Here is a 14,481-nt window from a genome sequence, read left to right as displayed (position 1 = left end):
ATTCATTTAAATCAATTATTTTCGAATTTGGCACCTCTTCCAGAAATGGTGTACATAAAAACATCAGTGTTAAAAGAGTTCACCCAGACTGTCCGTGTAAAAAGCAGATGTTTCCCACACCGCGTCGGCGTGATTTTTCCCATTTTAAAATTGGATTAAATCAATGCGTCGGTGTTTGCCATTAATCTAGTTACGGCTTGTTTGGCTGTTCTTCCGCGCATGTGATATAGACGTTTACACTGTGTTCCGAAGTGACATTAGCAGCAACAAAAACTCGCCAGAATGCAGCGCGTCCAGTAAATTAAACTGTTTAACACATGTGGTTAAAAATAGAGAGCGTTGCAATGTTTTTCCTTCTTCTAAGAGAACCATGTGTTTAACATTTTGCCGGGTTAAATATAACAAGGCAGAGCAAAAGGCACACCACCGCCTTTCTCCGAGGCAAAGCAGAAATGCCTCGGAGAAACGCAGCGTCGTTTTCGGATTCGGGGGCGTGTTTTGCTGTTATCTCCTCCTTGAGACTTCTTGCAAAAAACACGCCCCCCCGATCCGAAAAGGACGGGGCCTAATCTGAATGACTGACCTCTTCTCCAATGGCTGGCCAGCATTCAAGAGGCCAGCCAATGGAGAACAGGGGAGAAGAGGGGCGGGTTCAAGCCCCTCTTCTCCAAGTCATTAAATCTCAGAGCTAGACTGTGCAAGCGCAGCCTTCGCAGCCGAGACCTAAAAAACTAATGGAGCACTTTTTGTGTTTTCTTGGAGTGGAATCTGGGGCTAAACTAGACTTTAGGAATCCAGTATGTTCAATCCTTTCTTTCTTTCTGAATCCTCAGGTAAGATTAAAAACTGGCAGTTCGATGTATATGGAGTTACTATGGGCTCCTCATCAACCAAAGTCTACATGTTTCAGCTACTTATTTAATACCTTACGGTCAAATTGCTTTCTTCAGGACCAACAAAATTAATAGATCCCTTCTACTGCTGCCTATTAAGATTTGTATCTCTGTGTATCTTGCACTAGTTTTTGCTTGAAAATAAATAAATCTAATTCACACCTCATTCATGCTTGCATGCCATGCTTACTGACCATAATGCATATTCTTGTCAGGGGTAAGTTTCTCAGAGTTTATTTCCATGGCACTGGATTCATGCAACAGGAGAGGGCCAAATTATGCAGCAGGGTTGAGTATATTTTGTAGCAAGAAAAGGCAAATTATGCGGCATAACACGGCACATTTTGTAACAGTATCATTTCATCATTATTAAATGTGGTAACACTCTCTGTGCATTGGTTGCACCTCATAAATACCAGTTTAGCACCCAAATATAGCAACAGAAAGGTGTGCAGTCCAACTTTGCAAAGAGCCTTCCACTGTGTGGTAACACAGTTCATTACATTTCAAGTAACTTTTGAACCGTTGGAGCTAGAAGCAAAACATTTTTTTGTTAAATATGCAGATTATGCAGCAGATGTTGGATTATGTGGAAAATGCGGCAAATCTCTAATTTTGCAAAAATTGCCAAACGATCGTATAATTCCAGGGGCCCAGCTCATATCAGGGCTCTATAGAGCCATAGAGGTGGGCGGACTCTGTCGTCACACATTCGTCAAGGGACACGCCTGCCTAGAACCCACCCGCGTTCTACAGAATCAATATGAAAAGAACTCAATACCGGAACAGATGGAATAGATACAGTGGCCTGTACGTTTACTGTTGTCTTTCCGTGGGCTATTTTTATAAAAATGTTTGCATGCCCCGGGGTCAAGATCTTGCACTGCGACAGCAGTAAGAGTGCACTTGGAAAACAAAGACACACCATTTTGTCAAGGTTCATGAGACTTGAACTTGTTTAGCAGGACTCTGTCCACAGCAGTGGTCCAGTGTCCAAAATGAAAGTAACAGGGGGTAACATACTATGCAGCATGAATGCTTTATAACAATATTTCTCAGATGAGATTACTTAGCTTTATTGTTTTGTACCTTTGAAGAGCAGGAGTTGACATAATGTAACCAGTACTCAGATATGATATGCATTTTTGCAGAGGAGCAGGAAAGAAAGACAAGGAAAAAATACTCAAGGAAATATATCGTTATAACATTGCTCACTCAGCCATCACTAGATATAAATGTTTGCATTATGGTTATTTAAGATAAATGGTGTATCTTGCCTAATTCCCTTCCACTACCACCACTGCTCCTTCTGAGATATAGTTCTGTCCACTTATTTTTCTTTCGACGCCTGTAGGCTTTCCTTGACTGTCCTGAACACAAAAACTGTAGGGAAGAAGAAGCACTGGGGTACTTACACCGACGGCCACAAGTCTCTCAGGCCGTCCATGTAAGGTTTCTGTCGGCGGAGCCAAAAGAACACAGCCAACAGAAACATACCTGTCCACTCGACTATAATAGAGGGGGTCGACCGGCAGTTTGGCAGACAGGGTACTGCGGCACATTTATGGCAGAGTGCCCTACCCTCTCAACACTAAAGGAGGGCGTAAGATTGACATTACTACCAGGAGTCTATCATCACCTGGCTACCCATCCAGTCAGCGCGCTTGCACACTGTGTCATTGGCAGACAGAGTCACATGGACACGATTGACCAGTTAAACATGGATCATGCTTGGACCTCAATTGTCCATACGAATCCATTCCCTGGTGACAAGAAAAGTGGGAGCATCTCTGGAAGAATCTTCCATGGGCTAAGTTGCACTGATCATTTGTCATCATCCTCAAATTTACTTTATTTCGATCACTTTAGATGATAAAAGTGTGGACAAGACAAAAAAAACACACATATACATAAAAACAGAATTAGAAATAACAATAAATATGTTTTAAAGAAGTGGCAGAGGCACATTTAAAAATGCGATTAAAAAAACAATATAAAACCCCCAATATGGGTTGACATGACACAACTAACTGTAACACATTCTGATCATTTGTAAAGTGTTCTTCTGAAGGCACTATGCCGCGCAGGAGAGGTGGTGCAGGAGGTTCTTTGATAGTAAAAAAGGGGGAATAAGACAGAGGGGCTGCAGGTGGCTTCATGAAAAACACTATCATCTCATTGGCCTATTAACAGTGCATTTTTGGGTATCTGGCCTTAGGCGTCTGGCTGGCAGGTAATGAATGAGGAAGCAGGAGAGGTAAGGAGATACCAGGAGAACCAGGAAAAACGATGCTGCATCCCTTAAGGAAAACCCAGCAGAGCTGCTTAAAATGTTCTGCCTGGAAGCATAATGGACTTAATTCCATTCTAACGTAATCTGCGGAACACACGGAGTAATGTTCATCTTGTGGGCAGAATTCCATTCTTCCTTGCTTCTCCTCGTCTGCAGAATCATATTGCAGTGAATATGCCCATCTGATGCAATTATGGAGTCTGCAGAGCTTCGATGATTCACCATCAACCTAACATGAGCTACTCAATGAACTGCGAGTCCCTTTCAGAGAATTATCTGAAAATTGCACTTAGCGGTCTTGCACAAAATTAGTTACTCACAAAGTCTAGTATGTGATGAAATGAGAGCCAGCAACTTTTGTTCACTTTTACAAAATGTGACACTTGGTGTTTTTCCTTTTCTAGCAATTTACTTGGCGAAGAAAAATATTCGGAAAAAAGGATTCTTAGAAGAATATGAAAAGGTACAGTACAAGCATATTTAGTCCTTACAATGTAACATTTATCTTCATGCATCAGTTATTAGTTGTCAATTTCTTGTAGAGAAAATCAACCATGGAGGCTCCCATGGTTCCTGTGCAAACCCACTGTGAAATGATGCATGGGATGTCTGGCTCAATACAGCAGTGCCAACACTTCATTGGGAACCAGTTACTATTCGTTACTTGGGAGTCAACATTTATTGTACTGAAGAATTACTTTACGAGGGGTATTTTGCTAGGGCTGTCCTGCTCTGAGGTGGTCGGTAACCTATTGGAGTGCTTTGCCATTGTTGATCAGTGGGCGGATAACTGTCTCTAAGATGGTAGCTCTGCCACAGCTCCTATACTTGTTGGTGGCCCTCCCACAGGCATTTTTTTCGGGACTTTGATAGTATTCTTCTTACATTATATTGGGAATCCTCGAGGCATCGAGTGGTGCAGCGCAAATTGCATTTGCCAGTTGGTGATGGTAGATTGGCGACACCGGAATACGAGCTTTATTATCCAGCCATTCAGCTACAATGGGTGGCTCGGTGGCCGTCGGTATTCTGGGATTTGGCAGGACAATGAGAACATGGGCTACAGCCCAAAGCTCTTCTGACTAGAATTTTATTATAACCTGTACAATGGTGCGTAGTGGGAATGTGTTGGTTAGAACAGCGCGTTATGTGTGGGCGCAGGTGTTACAGAGAATGTGCACCAGGACTCCGTACACCTGCAAACTTCCTTTGACGATAATTCGGTACTGGTAACACATGGGAGGATGGGTTGGAATCCACCAGTGGAAGGAGAAGGGGGTGATCGCACTGGGTGATCTGTTTGCAGGGCGGTAAAGTTAGTTCTTTTCTATACCTGAGAGGGACATATGACATTCCGGTGGGTCACTTCGTGCTGCATGGGGACTTGATGGGAAGGGTGGGGGCGAGGTTCAGCAGAATGTAGTGATGTCATTGTTACCTTTTTGGACTTGGCTGCGTCCAGTCCCCTGATTCTGTCGGTTAGAATGTTTGTGCCGGGTCGTTCCAGTGATGTCAGTTGGTCCTTGGCTGGCGTTGGTGGAACATGCTCGCATGTCGCTCTGAGGAACTGTTTGTCGTGAATAAACTCCTGTTCCTGAAGGCTTCGGTGTCCGGTGTCATTACTACATTTCTTGGCGACGGAACGCCAGCCATATGTACCCCCAGAACATTAGGGCTTGTGTTACTTGTTCCTCATAATGGGAAGAACGAGGGCGATCATATTGCTCTATAGGTCTCTACTGAAGGGGGCTCAACCAGATTTGTCGCAGCTGCACCAGTGGTTAGTGGCGGATAGAAGGCCCTCGCTTGATAGATTGGCATGGAAGAATACACTTGAGCTAACCCCCAATGTGTCCAGCAATGCCCGCTTCAAACTCATCCAGTTTTATTATTTGCATAGGGCATACCTCACCCCCAGACTTTTATATGCCATGTTTCTCTGTGACATGGCCCAGAGGCCGCATGGGGGATGAAGGATTTTACCACATGATATGGTCTTGTCTGAATTTGGTGGTGTACTGGACTACTGTGGTGCAGGTTATTCGTCAGGCTACAGATAGGCGTTTTGACTGTACTCCGCAGCTGTGCCTGCTGGGTCTGAACAGTCGCAGGGCCATCCGAAAGGTAGCAGATAGATTTATGGATTAGATGCTTGTACTTGCCCGTAGACAGCTGACGATGAGTTGGAAATCTGTCGGTGGCCCCGACCTGTATAGATGGAGGAAGCAGCTGACGAAGTGGGCAGAGTCTGAGAGGGAAGCGATTCACAGGGAAGAATCAAGATGAGTGCTCAGGGTTTTCGTATTGCCTGCTTGTGATCTTATCTTAGTGGATTGTCCCATGCTGTGGGACTGATAATGGCTTGTATGGGATACTACTTACACTTACATTTTGCAGTCTGTGTGTGTACGTTAAGAGTCGCTATATCAGCATTTGATGGCTGCATGGCACTACCACTTACTGTATCATTGGATGAACTTGTCCTGTTTGACTGTTATTGGATACCTTTGTGCTCTCACATGCATGTCATGCCATTGTTACGATTGAAAATTGCAATAAAAAATATTTAAAAAATATATATTGAGAAGGCGAGTTTATATATATATGAAAAGAGTTCAAATACCTAACTACACATACAAGTACCTTGAAGTGCTGAAGATATATTCAAAGTACGTAGATGTGGAGTTATGAATTCTAACTTTATACTTACCTATCAATACTTACCATTAAAATATTTTTGATATTTAGATTCTTGCTATAGTATTCTTGTATCAAGATATTTTTGTTTTTGAAATCCTGATTTACACTCCCTGTTTTCCTCCTCGTTATCTGGATGCACTGGATTATTTGATCTCCTCCAGGACCGGTGGAATGGGAGTGAGAGTGAACTGTAGCAGCCTCTCTCTATAGAGTTAAACGATTGTAAGAAAAGGGATTTCTGGTTGGCTAAGGCTTGCAACAAAGCCAGGCAGAAACCACCACTCTAGTCAGGGCGTGTTACACGCCAAAGATAACCCCTGCTCACCCCCTTGGTAGCTTGGCACGAGCAGTCAGGATTATCCTGGAGGCAATGTGTAAACCGTTTGCGCAGCACACACACAGCAGCAACATACTAGGCACACCACAAAAGGAACTCCACACAAGCTTATATATAAAAATAGCCTTTGTATTATCATAAACACATGAGAATAGTAATCACACAATATACATCGTGCCAACTGGCACTAGGAACTATTTACAGGGGATTATATACACATGACAGGGTCAATTGGGCCACTGTCAGAACCATCACAAAGTGAAAATATTAGATGTAGAACATATAATAAACGTAGAACACAACCAGTAATTACTGGCAAACTCTGTCCTAGCATCATCCTGCAAAATAAACCATATTATGCACAGTATCACTTCAGGCGTAAAATACATTATGCGCCAACCTCATAAGCCTAAAAATATTAGACCATAACCTCCTAAGCATAACTCACATTAGGGGTATAAATCACAGAACAGGATAACCTCACAAGCATAAACCACAGTATGCAAATAACCTCATACATAAACCACATTAGAGGCATAAATCAGGGTGCATAAATCACAGTACATGAATCACATTTCCTGCGCACCACCTAAATCAGATTAGGGCCTGGCGCCCTATCAACCTAACAGTCCCCCTGGCCAATAGGCCTTATCAGAGGCCTCAAATGCCCTATGTCCATAATGTCAGGGCTGCCAATGCAGTAGAAACCACAAGTGCGCAGATGCGCTGGGGCAGAGGAGTGTCTCACTCCTGTCTCACTAAACAAATGCCCCCAAAGAAATGTTGGCCTAAACATTGCAGCTGTCTCTAATTGCTGTGCAGTTGTGATGCAGAACGTGGGCCTAGGCACTCACTGTGCCCTTTGAACAAATATGCCAAAACATTGCAGCTGCCCGCGCTGGTGCGGCGCAGCTGAGAACAAAGTAAATGGGCCCAGGCACGACTGTGCCCTCGGTGCCCCACTGGGGCTCTCTAAATAAAATTGCCCCCCATCGTTGCAGTTGCTCACTGTCAAGCGGGGCAACTGTGAAAACATAGCCAAACTGGGGAAAGCACAGGTTCCTCTGGGCCCTCTAACAACAAATATGCCCCCTCGTTGGAGCGGCCTTCTATCAGGCGGGGCCGCTCAGAAAATGGGCACTGACACTGTGCCTCGATTGGCACAACCAACATAGATCCCTCACTCACCGGCTCTTGTGGGGAGAAGTCTCCTCTCTCGCCAGCTCATCCCGCGGATCTTCTCCGGCCTCCCCTGGACTGGGGACAGGCGCCGGGGATCCTCTGCAGCGGGCATAGGGATCTCCCCTTACTTCAACGTGGAGCCTGCAAGGCTCCGGACGGATCTCCAGCGGCGGAACTTCCTCTCCGGCCGCAGCTTCCGCCTTATGCCCCGCCCACAGTCAGGCAAGGCTGCCTGGCTTCCTGGTCACGCCAGGCCACAGCGGTGATTCTCCTCTAGCGCCATAGTGCGGGGTCGGCACCCGCCTCAAAAATGAAACTCATAAGCGGGGTTGGCCCCCGCCAATACTCAGAACGTGGGGTGGGCACCCCGCCAACAATTCCCAATGCGGGGTGGGCACCCGCTCCTTAGCATCAGGGGGGAATGCCTTCGATGGGGATTCCCTCTCAAAGGGCTGCAGCTCAGCGCTGAGCAGCCCACGCTTTTCCTCTCTTTGGGAAATTGAAGAAATAAAGCACAGCGCTCACAATGCGCTAGAAGTTCAAAAAGTCCTGCATCTTAAAAGAATGAGTCCAAGCAAAAGTTCCTCCAGGTCCATGGGGCATAGCTGGGCTCAGGGAGGCCAGCACACAGGGCCCTCCAGCAGGGAGGTAAGCCCCCATGGCGGTTCCTCCTGGGCCCCAGCAGCAGCACGCCCCCTGGTCAGGAACAGCACACCAGCATAGAACAGAGAAGAACAAATTCATAGGGTCACAGCCCCTATATTTATACCACACAATCTCTTTGTCTGCAGTGCAGGGCTTGGGGGAACCAGATGCAACTGATTCAGGGGGGAATTGGAACACTTTGTTTTCCAAGCTCCTCTTCCCCTTTGTCAGGTGGGGGCTAGGTGATCAGACACACCACAGGGGGTGGAGCCAGCTTTGTACAGGCTAGGCACAGATCTATTCAGGGTCAGGGGATTACTCCTCCCACTACTCCCAATGCAGATGTCCTATTCAGCCTAGTGCTGACTCCCCCTGCCCCTCCTGGAGCCACACACACCTCCCAGCCCCTGTCACTCACAAGCCAGACATGCAATTCACATCAGGCAGGCAGGCACATAGTACACAGAAATGCCAACTTCTAAAAGTGGCATTTCTAAAATAATCATAATAAATCTGTGCACACCATTGCACAGCATTTATTGTTACAATTCCAAATATACTAAATTTGACCACACTGCCCCTCTCATATCAGGAAATACCACTGACACACTGATCAGGGAATCCCCAATGCATTCCTATGGGAGGGCAGGACAATCTTACCAAATGTAATACAGAGAGTGCACGCACTTTACACTGGACAGCAGTGCTAAAGTGCCCAGAGGCCTAAAACCATCAACACCAGGTCACAGAAAAGGCTAGGAGTAGGCAAAAAGTTTAGGGATGAACCTGCCAAAAAGGGCCACGTCCAACAACGATGCTTTACCTATATTATGATTTCCAGTTGAAAATAACAGACTGTGAGTAGTGCCAAACTTTGGACAGTGTGTTCAGCCTGATGTCCTAGATAGTGAGGTGTACCCTTCTTTAGAATTTCAAGTAAATGATTTACCCTCACATTGATTTCTGTGATTTAGCGATTTATAATCAGATCAAATCTCCCACACACCAACTTCCCAAAATATTTGTTGGTCTCTTGCGGAAATCCATAGCGTGCACTAGGTGGAAACAGATTAAAGATGAGTAAAGAGGACTGTTGCATCCTCCCTGTGGCATTAGCACTTTTTCTTTCATATTCAATGTTGCATTGTTCACTTATTACCGTACGTTCAACACCCATTGATGTGGTTACCCCTACAAGGAAAATAGAGAGATGTTACTTGGCGCTACTAACCCCTGTGTTACTTTCCCTAAGAAGTGGGATGCAAGGAAATTGCGTTTTCAGAATGTGGCAAGTTAGTGGCGGGGATTTTGTGACTCGGGGTGTCCCAATGGAGTGATCAAAACCAATCAAACTCAGATAATCAAGCAATCAGACCAATCCCATGCTATCCAGATACATCACCTGCCTAAATTGGGATTTCAACTTGTCTCCCACTATGTTTTTCAAACTAGCACTTACTTCTGAAATGTATGACTAGAATGCAGCAGCCCATAATAATGGACATGTACAGCCTGTCAGCTCTAATATAGAGAACATTGTTGGCTGTTGGTGATGGCAGAATCTCAATTGCACACACTTTCACACCACACATTTATTTCAGTTGTGTCAACATGAAACATGGTGTTATTATGTTGTCCTCACAACTGCAATTAGACTGCATTATTTGACACATAGGTCGCTGCAGTTTTACTGTATAATTAACTGCAACGTTAGGCTCCAGCTTTCTATACCTCTAAGGTGTGCACAGATTTTTGTAGTCGTATAACTAGTTGGCATATTTCAGCATATAACCCAGTGATTGAAGCCTTGTTTCTAAAATCTGCGGTGTCGTGTACCTTTAATGTGCAAACTAATGGCTCGTGTACACATTGAGATCCGCACTTGTCGTTAGCTTGAGTCAGAGATCGGATAGGCATCAGTTATAGCGATGAACCGAAAGAGCATGTCCACACGCAGCATTGTCTCAATGCTATTTGTCCATTTGCCTCCCCACAAATGTAGGCCTTTTTGTTCGTTGAAAGGTTTGCTGATTCTTAGGCCTAGTCGGAATTTCGATTGCACTATAGTAATCAGAGTAATTTCAGTAATTCCGAGTTATTCTTTGATGCAGAATTGCCAATAATTACGCGGTTACTTCTCTTGGAGTAATTAAGAGTTATTTGGGGCAGTCACAGCTGTTCTCACAAAGCAGTAGTGCGGCGGGGAGGAGGGGGAAGGGGTTAATGGGGGGAAAAAAAAGAATAAAAAAGATCACTTATATGCCGGTCGGCGGACTGGCCGACCGCCGCTTTTCTTCCGTCCTCTTCCTGTCTTCTGTTCGTACAGGCAGCAGGAAGCACTAGGGCTTCCAGGTTCCCCATAGCCAATCACAATGCTGCAATCCTGGGAGGGGAACATTCAAGCGCACTTAGGAGTGTGCCACCAGTCCTCCCCCTGCACTGCCCAGCCAGGCCTTGCCCCATAAAACTGCCTCAGCACGGAAAAATAAAATGATAATAGCATTGCTTTATTATCCTTTTATTTTTCCTTCTTTGCCGTGCTGAAAGGCAGTGGGGCGACGCTCCTCCGCCTTAGCGGAGGAGCCGCTTCTGAGTTGGGACGAAAAAATCCTACAGCGGGTGTACATTTAGTATTTGTGTTCTAGTGCATTTAGCACTATTTCATAGTGCAAAGTGCATCCTCATGCCGATTTTGGACCCGAGGGTGCATTTTGTGCTAAGAAAATAGTTTTAAATGCCGATAGGTTTGGACTCTGATTCTGGCTACTATCACAGACAAAGAACAACAATTAAATGTTTGTGTCCCTGGAATGGGGAATAACCAGTTGAACTCTGGACTACTGTGTTCTTTTCTGCTGAATTTTTCCTATTCTGGGCACAAATTCACTGACATTTTCTGCCTGCTCAGAGCAGGCGGAGTGGAAGATGGCAGCTGGAGTGGTGGTACTGGTCGGACACAGGGGAGTGCGGGGTGTCAGGGCAGGCCAGGACAAATGATTGGGGCAGTCTGGAGGAGTATTGTCTACTCTCCCCTTGGTGCAGCTGGTTCGGCCTGGGGCCATGGTAACTGTAGCGGTTTAATCAGATGCAGATCCGCACCCAGTGAACTGGGGCAGGTGTCTCTGGCCCTCAAATATTCTGGTCCGGAGACACCAGGCTACCAGTAATGGCCCGGAGCAGTATCCCACTTGGAATGAACTCCCTGGGGGAAACAGTCGGAACAATGTGGGCAGGGCCCCGCATGCCGTTTCCCCGCAAGCATAACCACCAGCTTTCCGAAGCCAATCATCTGCCTTAACCACGCATATGAGGCAGATAGTGGTCTAGTGTTTAGGATGGGCAGGGTTTTAGGGCTCAGTGCGGGGGGTGGAGTTAGGTAGTTTTAAGGGCTGTGTTTGGGGGCAGTTATTAGGAGTAGGGAGCGGTTTTAGCGCTCATGGCCGGGACAGTCTGGGTATTTTTTTTAATTGGGGGCAGGGTTTTAAGCCTCATTGCAGTGGAAGAGTTTGGGGTAGTTTTACGGACAGCACTGGTGAGGTTTAGGGCTCAGGGTGGGGGGGGGGTCTGGGTAGTTTATGGTGGGGGTCCGGGTTTTAGGCCTCAGGGGAAGGGGAAGGGGAAAGGGTAGTTTTAAGTGTAGGGCAGGTTTTAGGCCTCAGTTGGTGTGAGGTAGGGGGGACAGAATTTTAGGGCTTAGGGCAGGGAGAGGGGGTCAGGGTAACCACCACACCACCTTACCCCTCATGCCTTTACAAAGTAATTGTGTGATAAAGGCATTCATGGTAAAGGAATGCCTGTTTAAGACACATTTGTGGTTTGGGATGCGTGGTAGAGGCACGCGTGGTTTAGCTATGCGTGCCTCTGTCATACAACCCTTCTCTTGGAGTGTTCAGGCCCTTTATCTAAAACAGTCCTCCAGTGTGGCAATTATTTTCTGCTAAATTCAGTGGGTAAATAAACAATACTTTGGCAACATTTGCCAGTGCCCAACCATGTAAAAAAAGACCTGCATGAAGATAAAGTATGTGAATGTATCTTGAAATGGGATGTGCTGCCGGCCCACAGTCCTGTCGGTTCCATACACAAACCATACATCCTACTGTTACACTATTTTTACTTCCTCTGTATTGAGCTTAACCCCAGGGCTGGACTGGCCTGTACGGTAATCAGGCAGTGCCTAATGGGCTGGTCTGATAGGTTAATGTGTGAGCCTTTTTTTGGCTCTTTGTGGGCCTGCTTTATGGTTCACTGGGTCGGTTTTTACTGTTGATTCCCCTGATGATAAAACATTGCAAAACACCAATACATCTTATCTTTAGAAGTTGAACACTGCCCCAATTTGCAACCATGGGGCACTTTTTATTTTTGTAATTCACTAATGGAAGACACTATTATTTTGGTGCCTGGGTCTATTTTATGTCCCAGGCTGACCCTGCATACCCCTTCTACTCCATCTAAGCCCACAGTCAGTTCCTATGACATGTGAAAACCTTATGATTTTAATATTTCCCATTGACTTCCAGGTGGGTAGAGGAGTAGAGTTTGGTTGAAGATCGAAATGTCAAGAGTATTGAGGCGGGGGATGAAAGTGCTACTTGAGGGTCAAATAATAGGTACTGGTGGTTCCTCATACAGATTGTGAAAGGGAGGAAGCATGAGCCCATCATGAAAGGCTGTTCTGCCTTGTACCTTAGTGTCTTCTCGTCTATAATTTTTGAAACTTTTCAGTTTAACATACTTGACCTGCCTTCGAATACATGTGGACTAGTAGTTAAGTTCTGTTCCAGATTTGTTCTGGTCAAAGATTTTACCTTCTGACTTAGTACTTAAAGTCTCAAGCCACCACAGGTGTAAATTCCTACACACACCAGGACCTCCGGAGAAGGCACTTAGAGACTCACTGAGTGTCAGGCAAAGGCCAACAGCAGGGCCCAGACCAGGCTAGGTTTAGTTGTCATTGGTTATCTGGACAGTTGTAGGAAAGGCATCTTGCAGCTTGCTGTGTCCCTGTAGCTTTACCAGGAGGTCATTCTTATGACCCTTGGAGTTCACATCTTTGTCCTGGGTATAAGAGGGAGCAAATTTAGTCCTGCCGGGCTCTTCCTAGCTCATAGACAGCAGGTCCAATCCTCTGCTGCTCCTCCTCGGGTTCAGGAGTGTTCTAAAGTTGGTACCTGCAGATGCCACATTTATGCCTAGCACAAGATAATGGGTCGTTATGATTCCTGGGCACCACCAAACCAGTGCGGTAAAAGTTCCCAGCACCAACCCTACCCACTATGAGCATTTCCAAGATTCAAAAAGTCTTCGGCAACACTAAACTTGGGATCTGAGGGTTGGGTGTGTGTGTGTGTGGAGCATACTATGGTAATCCTAATGTCTTGCCCCATGTAACCCTAAAATCCAGTTTGGACCAGCCACTGTACCCACAATAAACTTAGCGACAGAAGTTTGGAAGAACAAAAGTAGGATTTTCTAGTCACCAGACAGTGGAGACACAATAATTGTCTTGACATCTTGTGCCCATCCTTGCCAGTGGGCCTCAAGTGTTAAAGGTAAACCCAGAAAACCTGCACCACACTAGCCCTATAGGATGATTACATCCAGCTGGGGCTCACTATTTTTAGTTAGGCTAGTGCTCCCTGGGAATACATTAGTTAGGGTTGCCCTAGACCTATTTTAACCTTCCCACTCATTGCACTACCTAGCCCACACACCCGCACTCACCCTACGGCTTCATCAACAAAATATCTCTGCCAAAGAGCCCCTTCGCGGATGCCCGTCGGGATGTGCAGCGCTGGCCCGACGAGGAGCAGGCCCAAAAATGAAGCAAGATATCCTTCAGGTTGTGTGAGGGCACTTTTTAGAAAGACCTGCCATTCCCCTGCACCCTTAGGAACCACACACCTTTGTGTCGCTCAATACTGCCTTGGAGCATCTGTGCAGGACCTGTTTAAAAATACCTCCTGGTTCCTTTTGTTTAAGATGATGAAGTTAGACAGTCATTACCAACCATTGGTTTGGGCTGCCATTGACAGGTACAATTTATTTCAAAGAAAACAAAGCAACACTGAATCTGTTGAAGACTATGTGGCTGCACTAAAGAAACTGGCAGTACATTGTAAATTTGGCTACCTTCATGATGACTTTATTCGTGATCAGATTATAATGCACACAGTCAATACTAATGTACAAGAGAAGTTATGGGTTTGTGGGGATCCACCCCTTAATGAGGTCATAGCGATTGCAAAGAAAGCGGAAATGTTAAAAAGCTGTGCAATTGCAGTTAAAAAGGATAACGATAATAGCCCCACTGTGTGCAAAGTATTAGACAAGAATGGTGCTAGTGGCAAAAATGCTCCCAGTGCAGGGAACAAAGGTAATAAGAAGCCCATGAAAAAGTATACTGGGCCTAGCAGAAATCTAAATGA

General features: G+C 45.6%; 1 protein-coding gene across 1 annotated transcript in view; it reads left to right on the top strand.

Annotated features, from left to right (window-relative positions):
• Window positions 1-14,481, top strand: part of RGS9 (regulator of G protein signaling 9) — a 714,724-nt gene that overhangs the window by 285,607 nt on the left and 414,636 nt on the right. The window contains exon 6 of the mRNA XM_085617281.1: window positions 3,591-3,649. Coding sequence (XP_085473407.1) covers window positions 3,591-3,649 — 59 coding nt within the window. The remainder of the gene's footprint in view (window positions 1-3,590; window positions 3,650-14,481) is intronic.

The sequence above is a fragment of the Triturus cristatus genome, chromosome 7, assembly GCF_964204655.1.
Source record: "Triturus cristatus chromosome 7, aTriCri1.1, whole genome shotgun sequence".
NCBI classification, from domain to species: Eukaryota; Metazoa; Chordata; class Amphibia; order Caudata; family Salamandridae; genus Triturus; species Triturus cristatus.
Note: the sequence above shows the minus strand (reverse complement) of the source record. Positions and strands in the feature narration are given on the sequence as shown.